The sequence below is a fragment of the Mustelus asterias genome, chromosome 8 (assembly GCF_964213995.1).
Source record: "Mustelus asterias chromosome 8, sMusAst1.hap1.1, whole genome shotgun sequence".
Taxonomy (NCBI): Eukaryota; Metazoa; Chordata; class Chondrichthyes; order Carcharhiniformes; family Triakidae; genus Mustelus; species Mustelus asterias.
This window is the reverse complement of record NC_135808.1, coordinates 136,259,119-136,285,211: the sequence shown is the minus strand read 5'-3', so window position 1 is coordinate 136,285,211 and position 26,093 is coordinate 136,259,119. Positions and strand designations below refer to the sequence as shown.

The window sequence follows — 26,093 nt, the reverse complement described above, 5'->3', positions numbered from 1 at the left end:
GGGTCAGTACTGAGGGAGTGCCGCACTGTCAGAGGGTCAGTACTGAGGGAGTGCTGCACTGTCAGAGAGTCAGTACTGAGGGAGTGCTGCACTGTCAGAGGGTCAGTACTGAGGGAGTGCTGCACTGTCAGAGGGTCAGTACTGAGGGAGTGCCGCACTGTCAGAGGGTCAGTACTGACAGAGTGCTGCACTGTCAGAGGGTCAGTACTGAGGGAGTGCCGCACTGTCAGAGGGTCAGTACTGAGGGAGTGCCGCACTGTCAGGGGGTCAGTACTGAGGGAGTGCCGCACTGTCAGAGGGTCAGTACTGAGGGAGTGCCGCACTGTCAGAGGGTCAGTACTGAGGGAGTGCCGCACTGTCAGAGGGTCAGTACTGAGGGAGTGCCGCACTGTCAGAGGGTCAGTACTGAGGGAGTGCCGCACTGTCAGATGTGCCATCTCTCAGATGTATGTAAAGGCAAAGAACAGGGAGAGTTCTCCCTCGTGTCCTGACCAATACTTAGCATTTATTTTGCTGATTGTTGGTTCGTTGTGACAGTGCTGTTTTTGGGATCTTGCTGTGCGCAAAGCGGTTGCCTCATTTTCAACATTACGACAGCGTCTGCGTTTCACAAATCCTGCCTGGGCTCCTTTGTGCTTCAAAACAGCCTGAGCTGGGGAAGGGCTGGGTATAAAAACTCATTCTTGTTCATTCTTTCCTTCCTGGCTTGGTCAGACGGTGTACTGTCCGCAAGCTCTGCCTCGGCTGAAAGGTCGGTGTCGCTGTTCCTGGCCGTCTCTCGTTCCTTCCTCATTTACTCAGCGTTTGCAGATCGCTGCCACCTGCTCCCGCCCACAGATCCAATCTGCCACCTCCACTTTCACAAGGGTCTCTGCTGTTACACAGCAGGATGCTGGGAGCAGGGGAACAGTGTGACTGCTCCCTCACATTTAGTCCCAATCGCAGTGACTGCAGCTTTCCCCTTTAATCCCACTGCTCAGGGAGATGGTGAAGTCAGTGACAAAACTGACACAACATTTGCACAAGATGTTCCTGGCATTGTTGAAACTTACAGCAGGGAAGGAGGACATTCGGCCCATTGTGTCTGTGCCAGCTCTTTGAAAGGGTTATCCAGTTAACCCCTCGCTGCATCAACAGAGCTCTGTAATACTTTCACTTGCTGAATCATATCCAATTCTCTTCTGACTGTTCATAGAATCCCTGCAGGGCAGAAGGAGGCCATTCAGCCCATCGAGTCTGCACCAACAACAATCCCATCCGGCTCTTTCCCCATAACCACACATATTTACCCCACTAATCGTGCTTACCTACGCATCCCGGGACACTAAGGGGCAATTTAGCATGGCCAACCCACCGAACCCATACATCTTTGGACTGTTTGTGACAGGGACTGTGTTGAGAAAGGGGAAAATGTGCTGATGTTTCTGCAGTTATGTTTCTGGTTATTTGGGAGGATAGAGCTTGAGTATTGCTGAAAAAAGATATTTTGTTGAAGCTTTTTCACCTTACACTCATCAGGCAATCATAAGAGGACCACTGGCAGGGAAAACAACAAGTTGTATAAGAAGAGAATGCTGATTGGTTGGTAAGTGGATTCTGGTTGGTAAAGGCACTGCCATAGAGAATACACCAGTTGATGGTGACTGACAGTTAACTGCCATGCATTGTTTGAAAATTTAAATCAGGCAGCTTGACTCTGATTGGTCAAGAGATTGCCCTGAGGAATGGACCAGCGAATGGCTATCACTTATTTTGTTTAGCTCAAATAGGCATAATGTGTGTACCTGTTCTTTCTGTCTGTAAACAGCAGGGTCCCTGTGTATTAATATGTGTAGCTTCCAGTACACGCAAATTAAGATAATAATATACAGGGCCCTGCTCTTTGTAGGCATAAAGAACATGTACACACATTGCGCCTGTTTCAGGAATTCCTCCCCTACTTTGTCCTTTACATCTTTACTATCCCTGGAAACATTAGGATAACTGAAGTTTTACATTATCATTATTCTGTAGTCCTGCAATCTTTCTGTGCTTTTCCTGGAAACGTTCTTCTCAATCTCCTTTTCACTATTTGTTTCCCTTTAGTGTACACCCAGTGGTCTGTAGTACACACTCAGTGAGCCATTGTATATGCCAATAGCACAATATCGCCTCTGTTGTTCCTTAATTCTCAGCAAATAAGTTCTGTTTTCATGCTTCCTTCCCAATACTGACATGGTATTCATGATCAATCCTCCCACCCCTGCATTGTTGGTGTTTTTTCTAACTCCAGATGTTTCTAGTGGATTCTCTCTCTTCCTCAGAATGACAAGAAAGTTATTTTCAGGCTGAACCTGACACCAGTCGATATTAAATCACATTTTCACCTGAGAAAAACTGAAAACGAAATACAGGACAGAAACACAGTTGAGTGAACTCGCTGCTGGAAACTATCCTCCATCACACCAAGCACCTCCCAGAGATTGGAACTCAATCAAAACATCCTTTGGGATTGTGGTTCAACTATCAGGAACTGAGGAAGGCTGGAGGTTTCGCTGAGCTGTGGAACACTACATGGTCAAAGCATCATCTTCGCACTGCTGCTCACCGCTCCCCAAGAACGATTCCACATCTGTCACGCATTAAGTGTAGAGAAAGAAAACTTGCATTTCTATAGCACCTTTCACAACCACATCTCAAAGTGCGTCCCAGCCAATAATGTCCCAAAGTGGAGTCACTCTTCTAATTGAGGAAATGTGGCTGCCAATATTTACACAGCACGATCCCACAGACAGCAATGTGGGTAGGTGATTGGTGTTACTGCCACAGGATCATTTAGCTTCGCCTGAGAAGCCAGATGGGACTTCAGGTCACATTTTATATGAAAGGCAACATTTCTGACAGTGCAGCACTCCCTCAGCACTGACCCTCTGACAGTGCGGCACTCCTTCAGCACTGACCCTCTGACAGTGCGGCACTCCCTCAGTACTGACCCTCTGACAGTGCGGCACTCCCTCAGCACTGACCCTCTGACAGGACAGCATTCCCTCAGTACTAACCCTCTGACAGTGCGGCACTCCCTCAGCACTGACCCTCTGACAATGCGGCACTCCCTCAGTACTGACCCTCTGACAGTGCAGCACTCCCTCAGTACTGACCCTCTGACAGTGCAGCACTCCCTCAGCACTGACCCTCTGACAGGGCAGCACTCCCTCAGTACTGACCCTCTGACAGTGCGGCACTCCCTCAGCACTGACCCTCTGACAATGCGGCACTCCCTCAGTACTGATCCTCTGACAGTGCGGCACTCCCTCAGTACTAACCCTCTGACAGAGCAGCACTCCCTCAGTACTGACCCTCTGACAGTGCAGCACTCCCTCAGTACTGACCCTCTGACAGTGCAGCACTCCCTCAGTACTGACCCTCTGACAGTGCGGCACTCCCTCAGCACTGACCCACTGACAGTGCGGCACTCCCTCAGCACTGACCTCTGACAGTGCGGCACTCCCTCAGTACTGACCCTCTGACAGTGCAGCACTCCCTCAGTACTGATCCTCTGACAGTGCGGCACTCCCTCAGTACTGACTGACTGACAGTGCGGCACACCCTCAGTTCCGGCTCTCTACAGTGCGGCACTCCCTCAGTACTAACCCTCTGACAGCACGGCACTCCCTCAGTACTGACCCTCTGACAGTGCGGCACTCCCTCAGTACTGACCCTCTGACAGTGCGGCACTCCCTCAGTACTGACCCTCTGACAGTGCGGCACTCCCTCAGTACTGACCCTCTGACAGTGCGGCACTCCCTCAGTACTGACCCTCTGACAGTGCAGCACTCCCTCAGCACTGACCCTCTGACAGTGCGGCACTCCCTCAGTACTGACCCTCTGACAGTGCGGCACTCCCTCAGTACTGACCCTCTGACAGTGCGGCACTCCCTCAGTACTGACCCTCTGACAGTGCGGCACTCCCTCAGCACTGACCCTCTGACAGTGCGGCACTCCTTCAGTATTGCACTGGAACACCATGGGGGGGATTTGAACTTACAGACTTCTTGATTGAGAGGCAAGAGAGCCGGCCTGTCTGGTTTGGGAGCAGCAGGTAACTTTGGAGTTTTGATTCCCAAACATCTGGGGGCTTTCCCTCACCTCACATCTGGATCTGTTGTAGGCTCATCGATAGAGATTAATCACTGTGATTGGGCAATAACATCATTATCACGTAATCACTAACGAACCATTCCTCTGACCTTTGTAAAAAGAAATTAATTTTTGGGCTGTAAACATCACTGGCAAAGCCCAGATTGCCCTTGAGAAGGTGGTGGTGAGCTGCCTTTGTGAACCGCTGCAATCCCTGAGGTGTAGGTACACACACAGTGCAGTTAGTGAGCGAGTTCCAGGAATTTGACCCAATGACAGTGAAGAAATGGGGATAGATTACCGAGTCAGGATGGTGAGTGTCTTGGCGGGGAACCAGGTGGGTATGTTCCCATGTGTCTGCTGCTCTTGTCCTTCTTGATGGTAGAAGTCAAGGGTTGGAAGGTGTTGTTGAAGGAACCTTGGTGAGTTGCTGCAGTGCATCTTGTAGATGGTACACACAGCTGCCACTGCGAGTCTTTGGTGGAGGGAGTGAATGCTGAAGGTGGTGGATGGAGGTTCCAATCAAGCAGGTTGCTTTGTCCTGGATGGCAGTCAGTTTCTTGAATGTTGGAGGTGCACCTGTTCAGGCAAGTGGGGAGATTCCATCACACTCCTGACTCTCACCAGCTTTTACAGATGCACCATAGAAAGCATTCTTTCTGGTTGTATCACAGCTTGGTATGGCTCCTGCTCTGCCCAAGACTGCAAGGAACTACAAAGGATGGTGAATGTAGCCCAATCCATCACGCAAACCAGCCTCCCATCCACTGACTCTGTCTACACTTCCCACTGCCTCGGCAAAGCAGCCAGCATAATTCAGGACCCCACGCACTCCGGACATTCCCTTTTCCACCTTCTTCCATCGGGAAAAAGATACAAAAGTCTGGGGTCACGTTTCAACCGACTCGAGAACAGCTTCTTCCCTGCTGCTGTCAGGCTTTTGAATGGACCTACCTCACATTAAGTTGATCTTTCTCTATACCCTAGCTATGACTGTATCACTACATTCTGCACTCTCTCTTTTCCTTCTCTATGAACGGTATGTTTTGTCTGTATAGCGCGCAAGAAACAATACTTTTCACTGTATGTTAATACATGTGACAATAATAAATCAAATCAAAGTCAAAACCTTGTGCCCTGTAGATGGTGGACAGGCTTCGGGGAGTCAGGAGGCGAGTTACTCACTGCAGAATTCCCAGCCGCTGATCTGCTCTGGCAGTCATCACATGCAGGATTTTTCAATTGGACAAACGGATTTCCCTGTCTGGTCCTTCACACACACAGATACATACTGAATAAAACCGTTATTATAAATGGAGCTGGTACTTACCGTAACCAATCACTGCGATTACTGCAAAGATGACAAACCAGAACAAGACCCCGGCTGTAAAGCGCAGCAAGAGAATGAAGACTAAACTCACGACCATGGCAATGACCAGCCCACTGGAAACAAAAACACAACCAACGTCAGGCAAAGGAGCAAAGAGTGAAACACTCAACAACAACTTACATTTATATAGCACCTTTCATAACCTCAGACATCACAAAATGTTGTATCGTCAATGAATCACTAAGCAATATAGAAAAGCAGGCAGCCAATTCACACACAGGCAGCTCCCAGAAGCAGCAATGTGATAATGGCCAGATAGTGTGTGCCCTTTTACTGATACTGGCTGGCAATGAACATTGGTCATAGAATCATCGAATCCTACAGTGCAGAATGAGGCCTTTCGGCCCATCGAGTCTGCACCGACCACAATCCCACACAGGCCCTATTCCTGTAGCCCACATATTTACCCTGCTAATCTCCCCGACACCATGGGCCAATTTAGCACGGCCAATCAACCTAACCAGCACGTCTTTCAGACTATGTGAGGAAAGCGGAGCACCTGGAAGAAACCCACGCAGACACGGGGAGAACATGCAAACGCCACACAGACAGTGAGCCGAGGCCGGAATTGAACCCGGGTCCCTGGCGCTGTGAGGCAGCAGCGCTAACCCACTGCGCTGCCATGCCAACATCAGGGTGCGCTCCCCTGTCCTGCTTTGAAACAGTGGCTGTGCGACGTTTTTGACCTCCGTTTCAGAGAGCAGATGTGGTCGCGGTGTAATGCTTCACCTGAGACATCCGACCTCAGAGCAGTTCTTCCTGAAACCTCCACAGGAACAGGCTGGGAGCAGGGATGAGGGAGGAGAAACTGGATAGGCAACGGTCGTTCTCAGAGCGAAGGAGATGATGGGAAGATTTGATCAAGATGTTCAGAGTCCTGAAGGATTTCGATAGATTAAATAAAGAAAACTATTTGTAACTGGCAGGAAGGTCACAGGTTAAAGGTCATTGCAAAAGAACCAGAGGGGGAAATGAGGCGATATTTTTAACCCTGTGCCTGGAAGGTCGGTGGAAGCAATGTGAGTTGTAACTTTTAAAAGAGGACGGGATAAATATTTACCAGGGAAAGGCTGTGAGGAAAGGGCAAGGGGAGTGGGGCTGATTGGATAGCTCTTTCAAAGAGCTGGCACAGATGTGATGGGCCGAATGGCTTGTGTTATTCTACAATCATCAAGAGAATAAAGGAGGAGGAGGTGAGATTTGCCTTTTCCATTGTGATGTCAGGATTGGTGAAGGAATCAGAAATTTTCATAACTTTCAAAAAAAGTGGAATCTGTGACAAAGACAGCTTTGGAAGTCCCTGGAGATGGTCTGGCCGAGAGGCAGCGATTCATCCCCGAGAGGGGGAGAAGGCAAAGAAAGATTTGCATTTATATAGTGCCTCCCTCCACCTCAGGATGCCCGGAGGTATTTACTGTCAGTTGTTCCTATCATTGTAACCTCCTCTGGCCTCATTGCTGACTTCTTGTGGGTCCCTGAATTCCATCCCTCCACTATCCAACCACCTCAAGCTCTGGAATTCCTTCCCGAAACCTCTTCCACACTCCATCAATCTTTCTTCCTTCCAGCTGTAAAAGCGATCTCTCCCACCAGGCTTTTGGCCAGCTATCCGATTACCTTCTCCCGTGGCTCTGTGGCAACTTTTGTCTGATTAACGTTCTGGTGGAATACTTTGGGAGCCTGGACGATATGAAAGGTGTTATTTATAGATACTGGTTGTTGTGATTACACCAGAGATCTGCCCCAAGATGGAATGATAGAGCCTATCGTTGTTAATAATCCCAATATTTGTGCTGTCACTTGCTTGTAGCAAAAGACATTGATCTAACTGTCCAGATCCTGCAACTGAAACGCCAGCACTCCAGTGTCAAAGTCAAACAAGGATTGAGTAATCTCTGACAGCTTTTACAAGTGTGTCAGTCTGACCAGTGCAACGCTGCAAACCTCCCCACTGCTTAATTACTGGCAGCTTCTAGTCAGGTTACTCAAGTGTAAACACAGAGCTGGCAGATAAATTGGTGTCACCTATCAGTGGTATGTTATTCACACACAGCGACATTAAAACAGGGTAAAAGGTCAGTGTGAAATTGTCTTGAAAATTGAGGGACTGTAAATCAATTCTGAGCAGGCAGCAGTGACTGTGTTAACAGTCCTGAGCCTTGTTACTGCTGGAAGGTGGCCCCATAATCAGTACTTACATTAAAATCCAATACCAGGAGTTAGTGTAGTCTTCAAATATCTTCATCCAAATCTCCCTGGCATCAAGAACATGATTTATTCCTCTGCAATAAATTGAAAGCACATTGTTACTTGCACTCATTCATTCACAACTGTTCACTCTGAGCACAGGTTTAATGAGACAGTTCATTACAGCGTGTGATGCAACAGGACAGCAGGTTAATAATGTCCCCATGTTAAAAGCAGAGCATTAGACCAGGTTGCAGCAAGTACATGACATCACATTCAACTAAAATACAGATTAGCTTCCCAAAGCTGCCTCACTGGACAATTCTATTGGAGTAGAGTGATTCTTTTTGTGTGTGTTTTCTCTCAATGACCCGCTGTTTAGAATGGATTTCTCATTACGTTAAACTAATAACGAAATCACCTGAATCTATATTGCACCTTTCATAACCATTAGGACGTCCCAAAGCACTTTACAGCCAATGAAATAGTCTTGAAGTGTTGTAATGTATGAAATGTGGCATTCGATTTACACACAGCAAGATCCCGTAAACAGCAATGTGATCATGAGCAGATAATCTGTTTCGTTTAGTGGCGTTGTTTGAGTAATAAATATCAGGACAGCGCAGGAGAGCTACCCTACCGTTCATTGCTCTGTAATGGACTTTTTTACACCCACTGGAATGGGCAGATGGTGCCAAGGTTTAAGCTGGCACGACCCATTAACTGCCATCAGCCAAGAGCCATCGCAAAACCACTGGAGTTAACCAGGGCCGTGAATCTCTGACCTCGCCCGCTGCTGGGATTTGCCAGCCCCGCTGCTGTGAATGGAGACTTGGCTGAGCGTCAAATTCCCCGTTCACGCCGGCAGCAGGAGTGAGAGACCGGAGAATTCCAGCCCTGGTTAGGCGAGGGAAACGGTCTGATCACTGATTCAGAGAACGCAGCTGAAAGTTTTTGTGCGTGTGTTTGTGTACGTCTGTGTGTGTCCATGTGTGCATGTATTTGTGTGTGTATATGTGTGTGTGTGCATGTGTGTTTGTGTATGTGTATGTTTGTGTGTGTTTGTGTGTGTGTGCATGTGTGTGCGTGCATATGTGCGTGTACGTGTACATGTGTGTATATGTGTGCGTGTGTATATATGTGTGTGTGTATATGTGTGTGCGTGTGTGTATATGTGTGTGTGTGTTTGTGTGTGTGTATATGTGTGTGTGTGTGTATATGTGTGCGTGTGTATATATGTGTGTGTGTGTGTATATGTGTGTGTGTATATGTGTGTGCGTGTGTGTATATGTGTGTGTATATGTGTGTGTGTGTGTATATGTGTGCGTGTGTATATATGTGTGTGTGTGTATATGTGTGTGTGTATATGTGTGTGCGTGTGTGTATATGTGTGTGTGTGTTTGTGTGTGTGTATATGTGTGTGTGTGTGTATATGTGTGCGTGTGTATATATGTGTGTGTGTTTGTGTTTGTGTGAATGAGGAGAGACTGGGGAAGCTGGGATTGTTCTCCTTGGAGCAGAGAAGGTTCAGAGGAGATTTAATAGAGGAGCTCAAAATCAGGAAGAGTTTTGATGGAGTGAATCAGGAGAAAGTGTTTCCAGTGACAGGAGGGTGGGTAACCGGAGGGACACAGATTGAAGAGAATCGGGAAAAGAACCAGAGGGGGAGATGAGGAGAATATTTTTGATGTTTTGGGTGGGATTTCTGTTCTCCCTCGCCCGGCTTGTGTTGAGCGATGGAAGGGGCATCTCACCGTGGGCAGGTGAGCGATGGAAGGGGCATCTTACCATGGGCAGGTGGTGGGATCGACCCAGCTCGCCGTTTTCAACAGGTTTTCCCATTGTTGACACCCTCCACTGCCGGGGAACCTGCGGTGTGGGGAGGGGGTTGCCATCGGCAGGACAGGAAGATCCCGCTGGCAGGAATGGCCGGAAGATCCCGGCCAGTGAGTTGTTGTGATCTGGAAGGCGCTGCCTGAAAGGGCAAAGAACAAAGAAGCACAGGAACAGGCCCTTCGGCCCTCCAAGCCTGCGCCGCCCATGTGCCCACGAAACCATTCTTTTGTATCCCTCTATTCCCAGTCTGTTCATGTGGCTATCTAGATAAGTCTTAAACGATCCCAGCATGTCCGCCTCAATCACCTTGCTTTGGCAGTGCATTCCAGGCCCCCACCACCCTCTGTGTAAAATATGTCCCCCTGACATCTGTGTTGAACCTTGCCCCCCTCACCTTGAACCCGTGACCCCTTGTGTTTGTCACCTCCGACCTGGGAAAAAGCTTCCCACTGTTCACCCTATCTATGGAAGCAGATTCAGTGGAAAATCAGTGGAAGCAGATTCAATAATAACTTGCAAAAGAAAATTGGGGAGATAGTTGGAGGGGAAAATGTGCAAGGCTGCAGGGAATAGTGAGATTAATTGGCTAACTCTTTCAAAGAGCCAGCACAGGCATAATGGGCCAAATGGCCGTCTTTTGCACTGTAATATTGTATGGAAGAGGCTCACTGAAGCCAAGTGTTTGCACATTGAGTTTTGCCTTCGGGAGATGGAAGAAAATCGATGATAGAAAAACTAGTTGTGAGATTCCCATCCACAGACTGTCCTGCTCAGAGAGATGGAGCGTTGGAGTAGAATAATGTGTTTATGGGTGAATTCCGATTAGTGGATATATCCGGGTAACTATTCCCACATTGCTCCAATATTGGCAGAAAGTACAGGAGAAGCTGGAGGATTTGAAGACAATTTGGGATGGATTGAGATTCAAAGTGCCTGAAATCTAGAAACCACGGAGCGTTGACTGGCCTGTAAAATCAATCGAGGCTTCAGATAAACTTCTCGATGTCTTGACCGTTTTGAGGGATGCAGAGAAGAATTTGCTGAACAAATTGGACAGCCTTTTCTCCCAAGCTGTGAACACAGGATTTGGCTGGAAATTTCTTCAGAACTAGCTTCATTAATGAGTTGTTAACCCTCCAGGATTGTCCCGGAGGCCCCAGGAACGAGAAATGAATCTCCAGGTTACCACGGCGATCAAAACCCGGGTGAAAAGCAGATGGCATGTTTGCCTTCATTGGACGGGGCATGGAATATAAAAGTTGCCATATGATGTTGCAGCTGTATAGAACGATGGTTAGGCCACATTTGGAATACTGCGTCCAGTTCTGGTCACCACACTACCAGAAGGACGTGGAGGCTTTGGAGAGAGTACAGAGGAGGTTTACCAGGATGTTGCCTGGTATGGAGGGGCTTAGTTATGAGGAGAGAGTAGATAAACTGGGGTTGTTCTCCCTGGAAAGATGGAGGATGAGGGGCGACCTAATAGAGGTGTATAAAATTATGAAGGGCATAGATAGAGTGAACAGTGGGAAGCTTTTTCCCAGGTCGCAGGTGACGAACACAAGGGGTCACGGGTTCAAGGTGTGGGGGGCAAGGTTCAACACAGATGTCAGGGGGACGTATTTTACACAGAGGGAGGTGGGGGCCTGGAATGCACTGCCAAGCAAGGTGATTGAGGCAGACACGCTGGGATCGTTTAAGACTTATCTAGATAGCCACATGAACAGACTGGGAATAGAGGGATACAAACGAATGGTCTAGTGGGCACATGAGCGGCGCAGGCTTGGAGGGCCGAAGGGCCTGTTCCTGTGCTGTATTATTCTTTGTTCTTTGAAAAGTCATTGAAGCATTAACAAGATTTGTTTTGGCATTTTCTTTGAAAATTTATATCTATTCAACATAAAAATATCGGAGATGAGGGGGATAGGGACTGCTAGACTGTCAGTTAAGATGAATCCAACCAGAAACAGAACTAGGCCAACTAGATAAATACTGTGGCTACAAGAGCAGGACAGAGGTTTGGAATCCTGCGGCGAGTAATTCACCTCCTGACATAGACATAGGTCACATAGCAAGATCCCACCACGGGAATCGGAGCGGGCATGGGGCGGGCATGGGGCGGGCAATGGAAAGGTCCATTCGCCTTGGGCAGGATTTCACAGTTTTAGGACGAGCGAGGCCATAAAATCCCGCCCATAGAATCCCTACAGTGCAGAAGGCGGCCATTTGTTCCATTACATCTGTACTACCTCTTACGCAGGCCCCCTCCCGTCTCCACCACTCTGCCCTATCCCCTGACTCTCAAAGCCTATCCAACTACAAAGCACAAGTCAGGAGTGTGCTGGAATACTCCCCACTTGCCTGGATGGGAGCAGCTCCAACAACACTCAAGAAGCTCAACACCATCCAGAACAAAGCAGCCCCGCTTGATTGACACCCCATTGGCCACCTTAAACATCCACTCCCTATACTACCAATACACAATGGCAGGTGTGTGTACCATCTCCAAGATGCACTGTGACTACTCACCAACCTCCTTTGACAGCATCTTCCAAACTCATGACCAACGTGGGATCATACAACAGATACCTGGGAACACCACCGCCTGGCGCTTCCCCTCCAAGTCATCATTCTGACTTGGGAATATATCCCCGTTCCTTCACAGTCACTGGGTCAAAATTCTGGAACTCCCTCCCTAACTGCACTGTGGGTGTACCTACACCACATGGACTGCAATATTTCCAGAAGGCAGCTCACCACCACCTTCTCAAGGGCATCTCGGGATGGGCAATAAATGCTGGTTTAACCAGTGGCACCCGCATGCTATGAATGCATTTATACACAGTGTCTATTTGTATTCTAATTGGTTGTGGAAATGCAGTGAGCCTGAAGGATAATGGCAGCAGCTTAGGGGCCAGCTCGGAGTACCCTTCAGACTTGGACAATAGATACCAACCTTGCCAGAATTTCTCACATCACAAGAATTAAAAAAAAAAGAAATTAGATTCAGGGAAAAAAAGTTCTTCAGATCTCAACCTCGGCTGCCACATGCTTTTAAAATAACAAAAGGTCATCTCACCCTGAGGACAGCCCCTCACTGCGCATCAACCCCCCCCGCCCCCCCCCCGCCCCTCCCCCCATCCTCGCCCACCAGTAGACAACACTCCCTCAGTAATGCTGTGGAATATCCCCTAACACTCTGTGCTATTGCTGCAGGGTGATTCTAGGTGATTCTAGGACAGTTTGCAATGAGGCACATTATAACAGCGACTGCACTGCACAATGTTGGAAATGTGGCCACCAATTTGTGCACAGCAAGATCCCAGAAACAGCAACATGACGACGACCAGAGAATCTAGTCAGACACTTGGCCGGCAACAGAGCTACCAACTGAGGCAGGATTCCCTCATGACCGCAGTCAACCCAACTCGTCAGCTCTCTGTCTCTTGAAAGAATAGGTTAAAACTGAACACCTGATAATAGTCATGACGCAGAACCGAATGACAAGGTCGGCTTTTGATGGACCGAGTGATGTGTTGTGTGAACGGGGCCACTGGAACTGATTGCCAAGTGAACAGCTTCTGGTAGTTTAGTGGTTAATCACAATATTAACTTCTTCATTGGGAAAGAGTTGAGTGGGTCAAGTGTCAGTTAGAGCGGTCTCAATGCCACACGGGACCATTCAGTCTGTCGCAATTTACAGAGGAGAGTCCATTTCTAAAGCTGAAACTGGCACCCGCTATTCTCAGAAAATCACACAATTTACACAACAGAAACGAGGCCATTTGGCCCAACGAGAATCTCCTCCCACCCCTCCTCAACTCACCCTATCAGCACATCCTCCAGACCATTCTTGAGTGTTGCTGAAAAAAGACATGTTGTCAAAGTTCTTCATCTTGCACTTCTCAGGATATTTTCAAAAAAACAATGCAAGGGAAATCAACATGTTTATACTGCATGAGAAGGGAGCAATGTGTTCTCTGAATTTTAATGCCTGCGTGATCCTAGCTTTGTGGGCCGTATGTCCCAAAGACTGGTAGATCGTAGCAAAGAACATGTCCCTTCCGCTGTTCGCAATGGGCCAGGTACAAGCTGCACCCAACAAGCCTGTGCTTGCAAACCTCAATGTCCAACATGAGATGTGATACTGTGATTGGACAATATTTGCTAAATAATCCTCAGTATGTTCGGAATTACACTGACAACCAACTTCAGATTGTCAATTAGGTTGTCAGTGTTTGCATTTGTGTATATTGGAAGCTACACATGGTAACACACAGGGCCTTGTACTTTGCAGACAGAAAGGACATAGACACACATTGCGCTTTCTTCAGCTGAACAAAATAACTGACAACCATTCGTTGGTTCATTCCAAAGGGCCATGCCTTGACCAATCAGAGTCAAGCTGTCCGGTTTAAACTTTAAAGCAATGCTAGGCCATTAACTGGCAGTCACCATCAACTGGTGCATTCTCCTTGGCAATGCCTCTCCCAATTAGAGTCCATTTACCAACCAATTAGCATTCTCTTCTCATTCAGTGTAAAGTTGTTGTTTCCCTTCACATTGGTATTCCTGTGATTGTCCTGATGAATGCAAGATGAAAGGTTTTGGAAAAAAAATCTTTTTTCAGTGACATTCAATTTCTGTACAACCAAATAACGATTCCTCTCTCCCTCAAGTGTTTATCCAGTTTCCCCTTCAATGTATTGATGCTATTCACCTCAACCACTTCACGTGGCAACAAGTCCCCACATTCTCCACACTCCCTGTGGGAGCGAGTCCCACATTCTCCCCGCTCCCTGTGGGAGCGAGTCCCACATTCTCCCCACTCCCTGTGGGAGCGAGTCCCACCTTCTCCCCACTCCCTGTGGGAGCGGGTCCCACATTCTCCCCACTCCCTGTGGGAGCGAGTCCCACATTCTCCCCACTCCCTGTGGGAGCGAGTCCCACATTCTCCCCACTCCCTGTGGGAGCGAGTCCCACATTCTCCCCACTCCCTGTGGGAGCGAGTTCCACATTCTCCCCACTCCCTGTGGGAGCGAGTCCCACATTCTCCCCACTCCCTGTGGGAGCGAGTTCCACATTCTCCCCACTCCCTGTGGGAGTGATTCCCACATTCTCCCCACTCCCTGGGTGAAGACGTTTCTCCTGATTGGATTTATTGGTGATTATCCTATATTTACAGCTCCTCGTTTCTGTCTTCACCTCAAAAGTGGGAACATCTTATCCACGTTGAACCCTATCAAAGTCCTGCACAATTTTAAAAACCTCTATCACATCAACCTTTACTTTTCTAGAGAAAAAGCTCGAAATACTCGAATTGCACGATCGCTGCTTCTCAGTTTGTCGTGAGTTTCGATGAATCACATTTCCTCTCCTTTCCGAAAACCAACATGTTGACCTTTCCGTTGCCACCATTTTGGTTGTCCTACCCTTGGCCACTCAGCCCCTCTCCCTCCTGAACAAGCTTGCTACTAGGTCGGATAGTCGCTGTCAGCAGAAGCGGCCAACATTGCAGCGCTGTATACATCAAAATTGGCCCAGAGTCTGAATGAATTAAAGATTAATGTCACAGACACTGCTGTCAGCAATACCCCAGGAGGAAACATCACAGGGACATTTCAAACAAGCTGCTTCTTGAAATATTCCTCATCCCACACTTCCGTTTGTTATTTACAAAAATTCTGAACAGGAAAACAAAGTTCGGCTGAAAGGTTATTGACCTGAAACCTTCGCCCAGAATGTCTGAGCTCCAGGTTGCTGCGCCCAGTCGGAATGTCTCGGACACCCTGATGCACAGATTACACGGACATTACCCGGGATCTTTGCAATTCCGTTGGGCATTTACCCCCTTTCAGGAACCTCTGAAACTTGGAATTAAATTGGAGACTTTGGATGGTTCCGGCTCACCTAGCGGAATAGCTACCCAGGAAAAATTGGAGGGATTAAAATCAGTTCTATCTGCTGGGTAACAGTACGACTGACTCCCCGAGTTCCCACTAGATCCTGCAACTAACTCATCTCCCCTCGTCCACCCCCCTCCGACTCAACTATCCCTTGACCCAACTCGTCCTCAACAAACTAGGCCCTACCCAACCCCTCAACCGCTCCCCAAATGATTGAAGTAAAAGTTTATTTATTAGTGGCAATTAAGGTTTACATTAACACTGCAATGAAGTTACTGTGAAATTCCACACTCTGGCACCTGTTTGGGTCAATGCACCTAACCAGCACGTCTTTTGGACTGTGGGAGGAAACCGGAGCACCCGGAGGAAACCCACGCAGACATGTGGAGAACATGCAGACTCCACACAGACAGCGACCCAAGCTGGGAATCGAACCAGGGTCCCTGGTGCTGTGAGGCAGCAGTGCTAACCACTGTGCCATCTGATTACCCCAATACCTGACTACCCCACCCCTGAGTTCACCCTCTAATAGCCATCGGCCCCCATTCAACTATCCCCAACCCTCAACTCCCCAGCTATTCACCCCCACTATAATTATCCCCCAACCTGAGTAATCCCTCCCTATTGAACTAATCACCCACCCCAACTCCCCAACCTCTACCCAGCTACCTGCTAAGTACCCACCTGACCTGACTACCCCCCCCAACCTTCCCCAGCCCATCCTATCCCTTCACCCACCTACCCACCCGCCTGCCACCCTAACCCCTCACCGACTCTTACACACCTTCTCTTTGTAGCTTTGGGACTTTTAGGCTCACCGGAATAGAGCAGCTGATGCTGTAAAACAGGGGCACGGGGCTGGGTTTCCCCTGTCACTCCTGCCCTGTGAGGAAGGACTCTGAGAACAGGGACTCTCTGCCTTTCTGAGGAGGCCCAGTTTGGGGCTCTGGGTGGGCATTGTGGAGCTCGGGTGTGAGGTAAGTAAGGAGTGCAGCGGCTACCTGGCAGTGATTGCCACTCCTCGGAAGGTTCAGCCCGATGGCTCTGCTTGTCTCCATGGATACTGCCTGACTGTTTTTCCTGCAGCTTTCCTTCTTATTTCAGGACAATAAAGGCTGTTTGCCCGAAAGGCCAATCAGGTAACGAGGAGACTGTTGGCTTTCTGATTGGCTGTGGGACTATGGCTACTGCCAAGATGGACAAGTTGGATGACCAATGGCAAGCTTGTGGGGGTGGGGCAGTGGGAGCCATGGAATGAGCCCAGACAAACTTGGCAAAGCCCTGGTTGGATAAATGGAAGTCATGATGTGGAGATGCCGGCGTTGGACTGGGGTAAACACAGTAGAAAGTTTAACAGCACCAGGTTAAAGTCCAACAGGTTTATTTGGTAGCAAAAGCCACAGCTTGTGAAAGCTTGTGTGGCTTTTGCTACTAAATAAACCTGTTGGACTTTAACCTGGTGTTAAACTTCTTACTGTGGATAAATGGAGACAAAGATGGACATGGTGGAACTTAGGGTCAAGGTGATCTCCCAGAATTGCTTTGATCACCTGGGGGTAAGAGGGAGGAAGGTCAGAGAGGAATCGCCAACATTTCTTTTGCCCCAAACAGGTTTTTATTTGGACTTTTGCCTCTCTTAGGAGTTCCCATGGCTTTGGGTGAAGTGTAGTGTGCATATTGTCAAAGACAAGCTATCACAGTAATGTTGACCTGGCTGAATGAAAGGGTGTGCCTTAAATATTGGAGATGGATAGAGGTCCTCTGTATCCTCTCTAATACACTCTGTCTCTCCCTTTTCCTTTAAGACATCTGTTTAAATCTACTATAAAATAACAACCATTCGGGATAGCATGCCGAACCTCCCAAGGAAACTGGTGTGGAAGCAGGAACAGAGAGACTCACCAAGCTCCATTAGTATAATGAGCCAGCACTGGGGGAGTTGGCAAATCCCCAGGACCAGTTGGTCTCCATCCCTGGATTTTAAAGGAAGTTTAGTGAGACTGTTGTATATGTCTGAACTGTAACCTTCCAAAGGCCCCTCAACTCAGAAACTACTCCTTCAGTTTGGAAAACTTCACGTCACTTTGCAATTTAAGGAAGGTGAGAGAGGAAAACCAGGGAAGTTTCGACCAGTTAGCCTTACGTCCGTTGTCAGGAAGTTACCGGCAACAAGGACAGAGTGGCTGATCCACTCAAGAACGTTCAGCTGATCAGAGAGAGTCCAGATGGGTTTGTAAAGGGTTGCTTACGTCGCTTACGTCTGATGAACCTTTTGAAGATATGAATAAAGCAATAAACAGGGAAATGTTTTTCGGTGGCAGAGGGCATTTAAGAGTCAACCACATTGGATCTGGAGTCACATGTAGGCCAGACTGGGTAAGGGCGACAGATTTCCTTCCCTGAAGGATAGAATCATAGAGATTTACAGCATGGAAACAGGCCCTTCAGCCTGAATTCCCCATCCCTGAGAACATTCTGGTAAAATCTCCGCATCCTCTTCAAGACCTTGACAGCTTCTCAAAGTGTGGAGCTCAGAGATTCTCTCTAACGGGTCAACACCTCCCTCTGAGACACTTCCAGTCAACAAGGGCGGCACGGTAGCACAGTGGTTAGCACTGCTGCTTCACAGCTTCAGGGTCCCGGGTTCGATTCCTGGCTCGGGTCACTGTCTGTGTGGAGTTTGCACATTCTCCTCGTGTCTGCGTGGGTTTCCTCCGGGTGCTCCGGTTTCCTCCCACAGTCCAAAGATGTGCGGGTTAGGTTGATTGGCCAGGTTAAAAATTGCCCCTTAGAGTCCTGGGATGCGTAGGTTAGAGGGATTAGTGGGTAAATATGTGGGGGTAGGGCCTGGGTGGGATTGTGGTCGGTGCAGACTCGATGGGCCGAATGGCCTCCTTCTGCACTGTAGGGTTTCTATGAATTCTATGAAGTCCCTCTCCTTTGTGAATACCGATGCAAAGTATTCATTTAGGATCTTCCCTCTTCCCTTGGGTTCTAAGCATAATTCCCCTCCTTTGTCCCTGAGAGGTCCGACTTTTTCTCTGACAACTCTTTTGTTCCTAACATATGAATAAAATGCCTTAGGATTCTCCTTAATCCTATCTGCCAAGAACATTTTGTGACTTCTTTTTGCCCTTCTAACTCCCCGTTTGAGTTCTTTCCTACTCTCTCTGTATTCCTCCAGAGCTCCATCTGTTTTCAGTTGCCTGGACCTAACGTACGCCTCTCTTTTCTTTTTGATCAGATCCTCAATTTCCCTGGTTATCCACGGCTCTCGAATCCTACCTTTCCTGTCCTTCCTTTTTACAGGCACATGCCTGTCCTGCAGCCTTATCAACTGTTCCTTAAAAGACTCCCACATGCCAAGCGTGGACTTACCCCCGAACAGCCTCTCCCAATCAACGGCCACCAATTCCTGCCTAATTTGGCTATAGTTAGCCTTCCCCCAATTTAGCACCCTACCCGTAGGACAGCACTCGTCCTTATCCATTACTATCCTAAAGTTAACAGAGTTGTGGTCACTATCTGCCACATGTTCCCCTACCGAAACTTTGACGACCTGACCGGGCTCATTTCCCAGAACTAGGTCCAGTATAGCCCCCTCTCTAGTTGGGCTATCTACATACTGTTCCAAAGAACCTTCCAGTACGCATTTTACAAACTCCTCCCTGTCCAGACCCCCAGCCCTAAGCACTTTCCAGTCTATACCAGGGAAATTGAAGTCTCCCACTACAACAACCCTATTATTTCTGCACCTATCCAGAATCTCCTGACATATCCGTTCCTCCACTTCCCGTGGAGGAACGGATATGTCAGTTCTCCTCAAATCAGTCCCAAATATTCTGAGTCTGTGATCCCTAGTTTTGGATATTTTCACCCTTGGAATCTCCTCACAGCATTTACCTTTTCAAGCCATAGAGACATCCCAATGTGGAAATGTATCGCCGTAAGATCTCGCCGGTGTAAATGCCACCAAGATTGTGGTGACCCTTTCTCAATTCTATCCCTCTAGAAATGAACTCCAGTGTTTTGTCGGCTTGTGTGTGGCTTTAGGAAGCTGTGTTGCTGCGTTTAGTGAATTGTATCCCACGTCTCTCTGCTCCTTTACCCCATTGAGACGCTTATTTCCCAAGCTTATCAACGCTTAGCACAAACTTGTGTTGTTCTTGGAGTGCAATACATTGCAACCCAGTCACATCACTAACACACACAACAGCCAAAGAGCGCGTGCAGGTTTAATGCATATCAGCTCATTCCAAACTGCTGAGATTTACTCAGAAATTATTCCAACACCTCTTGGGTCCATGGCGGATTGTTGTCACTTTGCTGTGAATTTAAAATAAAAACTACTTGTTATCACCGTTTCAGACATTTGTACACTGACAGGATTAACAGCAGGACACTGACTGACTGGAATGCTTGGTCTGAGGCAGAACCACAAGATCAGGTTTGGAGTGAAATTAATCCAGCCAATCCAATCTTTTGATCTCTTTCTGTTTTAGCCACGCTCCCAACATAATGGCGCAGGAAACCGGAGTAATTGTAGTCTGCGAGGTGGAGGGAGCTGGATTTGGGTGAATCAATATCATTTAGCTCTCAGCCTAATGTCATAAACCTGCTCCTATTTCGATATTTCTGCTTTCATCTCCCATGTGGACATTTGAAACACACATAAAGGTGTGACATTGTAATTACACCCTCCTTCCAGCAGGGGCTGCTGCATGGGGAGGGGAGGAGAGAACAAATCCATACGTGAGGGCAGCATGGTGGCACAGTGGTTAGCACTGCTGTCTCACAGTGCCAGGGACCCGGGGCAGCACGGTGACACAGTGGTTAGCACTGCTGCCTCACAGCGCCAGGGACCCGGGGCGGCACGGTGACACAGTGGTTAGCACTGCTGCCTCACAGCGCCAGGGACCCGGGGCAGCACGGTGGCACAGTGGTTAGCACTGCTGCCTCACAGCGCCAGGGACCCGGGGCAGCACGGTGGCACAGTGGTTAGCACTGCTGCCTCACAGCGCCAGGGACCCGGGTTCAATTCCGGCCTTGGGTCACTGTCTGTGTGGAGTTTGCATGTTCTCCCCGTGTCTGCATGGGTTTCCTCCGGGTGCTCCGGTTTCCTCCAAAGTCCAAAGATGTGTTGGTTTGGTTGATTGGCCATGCTGAATTTACCCTGGTGTCAGGGGGATTAGCAGGGTAACCATATGGGGTTACGGGGATAGGGCCTGGGTGGGATTGTTGTCGGTGCAGGCCCGATGGGCCAAATGGTCTCCTTCTGCACTGTAGGGATTCTGTGATTCTATGACATGTTTACATGGGCAATTCACATGTACAGGAAGTATGCACACATTAAATGTGTGTGACCATCCTGGCTCAGATCCTTCAGTCTCCCGAACACAGACACATGCCCCAAGGTGGATGTTGGGATTCTGCAGAAGTCCCATTGTGCTGACCTCGATGGGAATTGCCCAGGAGGTTTCAACTTCCAAAGGCAATTGTCCTGCTCCCTGGAACTCTCCGGAAATGTCTCCAACGTCGAGTTAGACTTCACACTGTTCCAACTCACTCACCTGGTTAATTCCCCAGGGAATGGTAGACAGAACAATTCATGGGTAACCAGAGAACTGACCCCCTCGATCACTCACACAAACCCTCCCCCAACTCCATGCTGACCCTGACTTCCCAACTGACTCCCTCTCCCATCCATGCTACTCTGCCACTCGCCTACTACACCCCCTTACTGGAGACAACTACCCCCCCTGACTCACTTACTCACATACCACTCCGCCCCATGCCACCCCCCTGTAAAACATAAGATCAACCCAATTGTTTTGAGTTTGTTTAGAATCCCGTTGTTCGCCCATGTTTTCTTTTAATCTAATTTTCATTAATCCGTGTCGGTGAAGTTGCTTTCGATGCGACACTCTGACTTGTAACGGCACTTGGCAGTCCTGTGAGCAAAGACAAACACAGGGCGGCTGCACAAAGGAAGGCTACAGCGATTGAAGAAATGTAAACGGGCAGAACTCAGTTGGACAACAGCTAAAAATTGTGGTTTTTCTGCTTGAAGGTCAAAGTCGCCCTTCAGCAAATGACCTGATTTGGATTCACTTACTTTTCTCAATCAAGGGACTCAGTGAGCGACAAAAGGACGACTGAGACTGTTTATCTTTAAAGGGGTCTTGCTGAATAAACATCATTTTCCCGGCTCAAGGTGGAACTTTTATGAATTTGCAGTTCTGCGCACGTCACAATGTTCAGGGCTATGGGCCAAGCTAGATGGGAGGTCAGGTGTTTCTCACATGTTGGTGTAGACTCAATGGGCTGAAGGGCTTCTTCTGCCCTGTGTGATTCTATGATTCTATGAACTGGCTGGCAACAACACCAGCTGAGAGGGGATTAGACTAATGTACGGCCCAGTGCTGCCTGGCATCCTGAACAGGGCACTGGCATTGGCATCAGTGACATTCACACCATAAACATCAGGAGATCGAGAGGGTCAGGAAGGTGAGACTTGGACAACCACTGAAGATGTGAAGAGGATTTGTTCTGTTCAGTGCAGTGACCACCCTGGGAGGGGGTTCCTGCACGCGGGAAAGCCAATGGCCAGTTTGTGAGGATATTTGTAATGACCTGTCAGCCTCAATAGAGGAAAGTCTGATGAAGGCAGGTAGTTATTCTGTACCATTGTCACCCAGAGTAAGACAACACCCCAGGCACAATATAGCCCCAGCTAAAGGAGGGAACTTACACTTCCCAACTACCACCTCATCCACTTACCATCCTGCCCACTTACCCACTTACCCACCTCCCACCCTGGCCAATCACTCGTTCACCTATTCACTCACAGTCACATATTGAAAGTTACCACACAGCAGCCAGGGTGGGAACGAGGGGGGTGAGCCATGCCGCACCCCCCCCCCCCCTCATCGCTGTGAAGGAGTTCCCTGAGGATGATGGAGCTCTGCCTCTCTGGAGGAGCCGGGCTCGGAAGCCTGGCAGAAGGGTGTGGGGGTGGGGGGAACTTGGAGAGGAACGGGAATGTGACCGGGATTGATTGCACCTTGGAATATCGGGGCCATTATTGTAAATATAAACAATCTGAAATCCCACGGATTGTTTGACCAGGCTGCGGTTTTGATGACGCGAGATTCCACAAGTGGATTCGACCTATCAGCCGAAACCCCAAACTGAGATTATTCCCTGAGCACAACTCCTAGACTCTCTGGAAAGATATACTTCCCGGGACAATTCATTCCATTCTTTTTCTGCTGGATATATCATTGCAAAAGAGTCACAAAATTAACATCAGATCACACTTTCCATGAAGGATTAATGACTGTGATATAATCTGAAGTGAAAAGCAGCATCTAACACAGTAACTATTAACTAAACACGCACAATGATCATTGCTGCAAAACTTGCTTTAATGTACTGCCCTCCGGCCCATTAATTTAATATTAACAAGAAATGCCATGGAGACGCAGTCAGTCCAACGCTGACGCACTGAGACAAAGAATGGATACCAATCTGTGCAACCAAATACAGCGCACCATTGGAGTACACAAACACTGGAGAATACACAGAGAACAGCAACAAGGAAGGATGTCTTGCTTCAGTTACACAAGGGAAGGATATAAATACGTCGCAGGTGGTTCAGTTAGTTTATTTATTAGTGTTGCACATCAACACTGCAATGAAGTTACTGTGAAAATCCCCTAGTCGCCACACTCCGGCGCCTGTTTGGGTACACTGAGGGAGAATGTAGCATGGTCAATGCACCCCTAACCAACACGTCTTTTGGACTATGGGAGAAAATCGGAGCACCCAGAGGAAACCCACGCAGGCACGGGGGGAATGTGCAGACTCCGCACTGACAGTGACCCAAACTGGGAATCGAATCCGGGTTCCTGGCGCTGTGAGGCAGCAGTGCTAATCACCGTGTCACCCGTGCTGCCTCAGAGGTTTACTAGATTGATACCTGGAATGAGGGGGTTGTCTTATGAGGAAAGGTTGGACAGACTGGGCTTGTTTCCACTGGGGTTTGGAAGAGTGAGGAGTGACTTGATTGAAGTATCTGAGATCCTGAATGTTATTGACAAGGTGAATGTGGAGAGGAAGTTTCCTCTTGGGGCACGGTTTTATAATCAGGCCTCACTTATCAGACAGAGCTGAGAAAACATCTTTTCTCTCTGAGGTTTGTGCCATTCTGGCATTCTCTACCTCAGAAAGCAGTGGAGGTGGGGGTCACTGAATATTTTTAAGGTGGAGGTAGACAGATTCTTGTTAAGTGAGGGAATGAAAGGTTCTCATGGGTAGATGGGAATGCAGAATTCCAAACACAAACTGATCAGCCATGATCCTTTGAATTATAGAACAGGCTTGAGGGGCCAAATGGCCCACTCCTGCTCCTATTCCATATGTTGGTGAGTTCATCGGGGGCGACACGGTGGCACAGTGTTTAGCATTGCTGCCTCACAACTCCAGGGATCCAGGTTTGATTCCCGGCTTGAGTCACTGCCTGTGTGGAGTTTGCACGTTTTCCCTGTGTCTGCGTGGGTTTCCTCCGGGTGCTCCAGTTTCCTCCCACAGTCCAAAGATGTGCAGGTTAGTTGGATTGACCATGCTAAAGTGCCCCTTAGTGTCCCGGGATAAGTAGGTTAGAAGGATTAGCGGGGTAAATGTGTGGGGTTGTGGGAATAGGGCCTGGGATGGGATTGTTGTTGGTGCAGACTCGATGGGCCGAGTGGCCTCTTTCTGCACTGTAGGGTTTCTACGATTCTATAATGTGTAAGTGTAAAGGGCATGAACTGTGAGTGAAAATTACAGAAAGGGAGAAGGGAGTTAGAGGGGGAGAAATGATAAAATGTTATTTAGAATAGAGGAAGCAAAGCAGTAAGGCTAAAACAGAGGATAGAATTGGACATCAGTGAAGAGTAAACCTCGAACAGACATCACAGCAAGACTAGAACAGGTAACAGAATAATCACAGAACAGATATCAGAATAAATCTAAAACATGCAATACAATGATTCTGGAACATATATCAGAGTGAATGTAGAACAGGGATCACAGTGAATCTGAAAAGCAGAATAAAATGATTCTAGAATAGAGTTGGAGTACATCTAGAATGTGAAACTAAGTAATTCTAGAACTGGCTTCAGGGTAAATTTGGCAGAGGCTTCAGAGAAAATCTAGAACATGTTTCTGAGCAGGTTGAGGATGTGAATCAGAGTAAATTGAACTCGCATTAGAATAAGCTAAAATATTCGAGTCATTCTAGAACACAAGTCAGAATTAATCAAGAATGTGCATCAGAGTAAATCTAAAACGGATATCAAAGCAAAGTTAGATCAGGTTTCAGGAGAAAGGGTATTACTCAAAGGGTGATGAGTGTTTAGATTGTTGCAATGTGAAGATTCATTGCCCTGCCTGATCTTCACATTCTCCCCGTGCTGCACATGCCTTTGTTGTGTTATTGCCTTTGGCAGGGTTAATGAGATTACAGGATTGAGGCAGGGGGTGGCAGCAGTAGCAGATGGTCCATCATTTGCACTTTCCCACCACACTTCATGTTAATTCATTCCTGGGGTGTTGACATTCCCAGTCACCCATTGGAACGTTTTTGGGGGAACTTTTGTTCCAATCAGTTTTGATGCAGCAGAATGATGACCCATATCAGAGGTCAGTTATTGTTAACCACGTTTGTGTGGATTAGAGTCAGGTATCTGCCCAGACTGGGACAAGAGTGAAGCAATTGGATTGACCGGAGAACCAGCTTTTCATTCTCATACTGTCATCTTACACTGTTCTCAGCTCAGGACAATTAACAATCTCTGTCTGAGAATCTCACACAGCATATCAGAAAATCAGGGAATTTTATAGCACAGCGGGAGGCCATTCAGCCCATTCTGATTGTGCTGTCTCTATTAATGAGCTCTCCAATTAGTCCCAATCCCCGGCTCCTTCCCTGTATCTCTGCAAATCTTTTCCCCATCAATTATCTCTCCAATTCCCTTTTGAAAGTTATGATTGAATCTGTTTCCGTCGCCCTTTCAGGCAGCACATTCCAGATCACAACAACTCACTGTGTCAAATAAACTCCCCTCATCTCCCCCTCTGGTTCTTTTCCCGATTCTCTTCAATCTGTGTCCCTCTGGTTACCCACCCTCCTGTCACTGCAAACACTTTCTCCTGATTTAGTTGACAAAACCTTTTGTTGATTTGAACGCCTCGATTAAATCTCCTCTGAACCTTCTCTGCTCTAAGGAGCCGAAAGCGAGTCTGTAACGCGGATCAGAGTGAGTGGCAACTTACTTGGCTGCGTCTCGTAGGTCAGTGACGTTGCGGGTTTTACCCAGGCCGTCTTTGAAAGTGGTCCTGTTGGCCACCGTCAGAATCCCGTTTTTGGTGGTGAAGTCGGGGAAGCAACGTCGAAGAACTGGGAGGAAAAGGAAGAGGAGGATCAGTGGGGGGAGAAGAGAAATCCTGCCACGCACTCCAGTGACAAACACAGCAACAAACTCACAGCAAATACCTCCAACCCCCCCACTCAACCCAATTACAGCACAAAACAGCACCTTCGGCCCAAATGGGCCATGCTGGAGTTTAGGGGACTCCTCTCACCCACCCCTCTTCCTCTCACCCACTCCTTCTAT

The 26,093-nt window shown here is 48.1% G+C and overlaps 1 protein-coding gene across 3 annotated transcripts in view; it reads right to left on the bottom strand.

Moving 5' to 3' along the window:
- LOC144497586 (choline transporter-like protein 5) overlaps positions 1-26,093 on the bottom strand; it is a 317,203-nt gene that overhangs the window by 48,483 nt on the left and 242,627 nt on the right. For all 3 annotated transcript variants that reach the window (XM_078219025.1, XM_078219026.1, XM_078219027.1), the window contains exons 8-10: positions 25,753-25,876; positions 7,705-7,788; positions 5,447-5,559 (exon numbers count right to left, since the gene is read on the bottom strand). In XM_078219025.1, the coding sequence (XP_078075151.1) occupies positions 5,447-5,559; positions 7,705-7,788; positions 25,753-25,876 (321 nt within the window). The remainder of the gene's footprint in view (positions 1-5,446; positions 5,560-7,704; positions 7,789-25,752; positions 25,877-26,093) is intronic.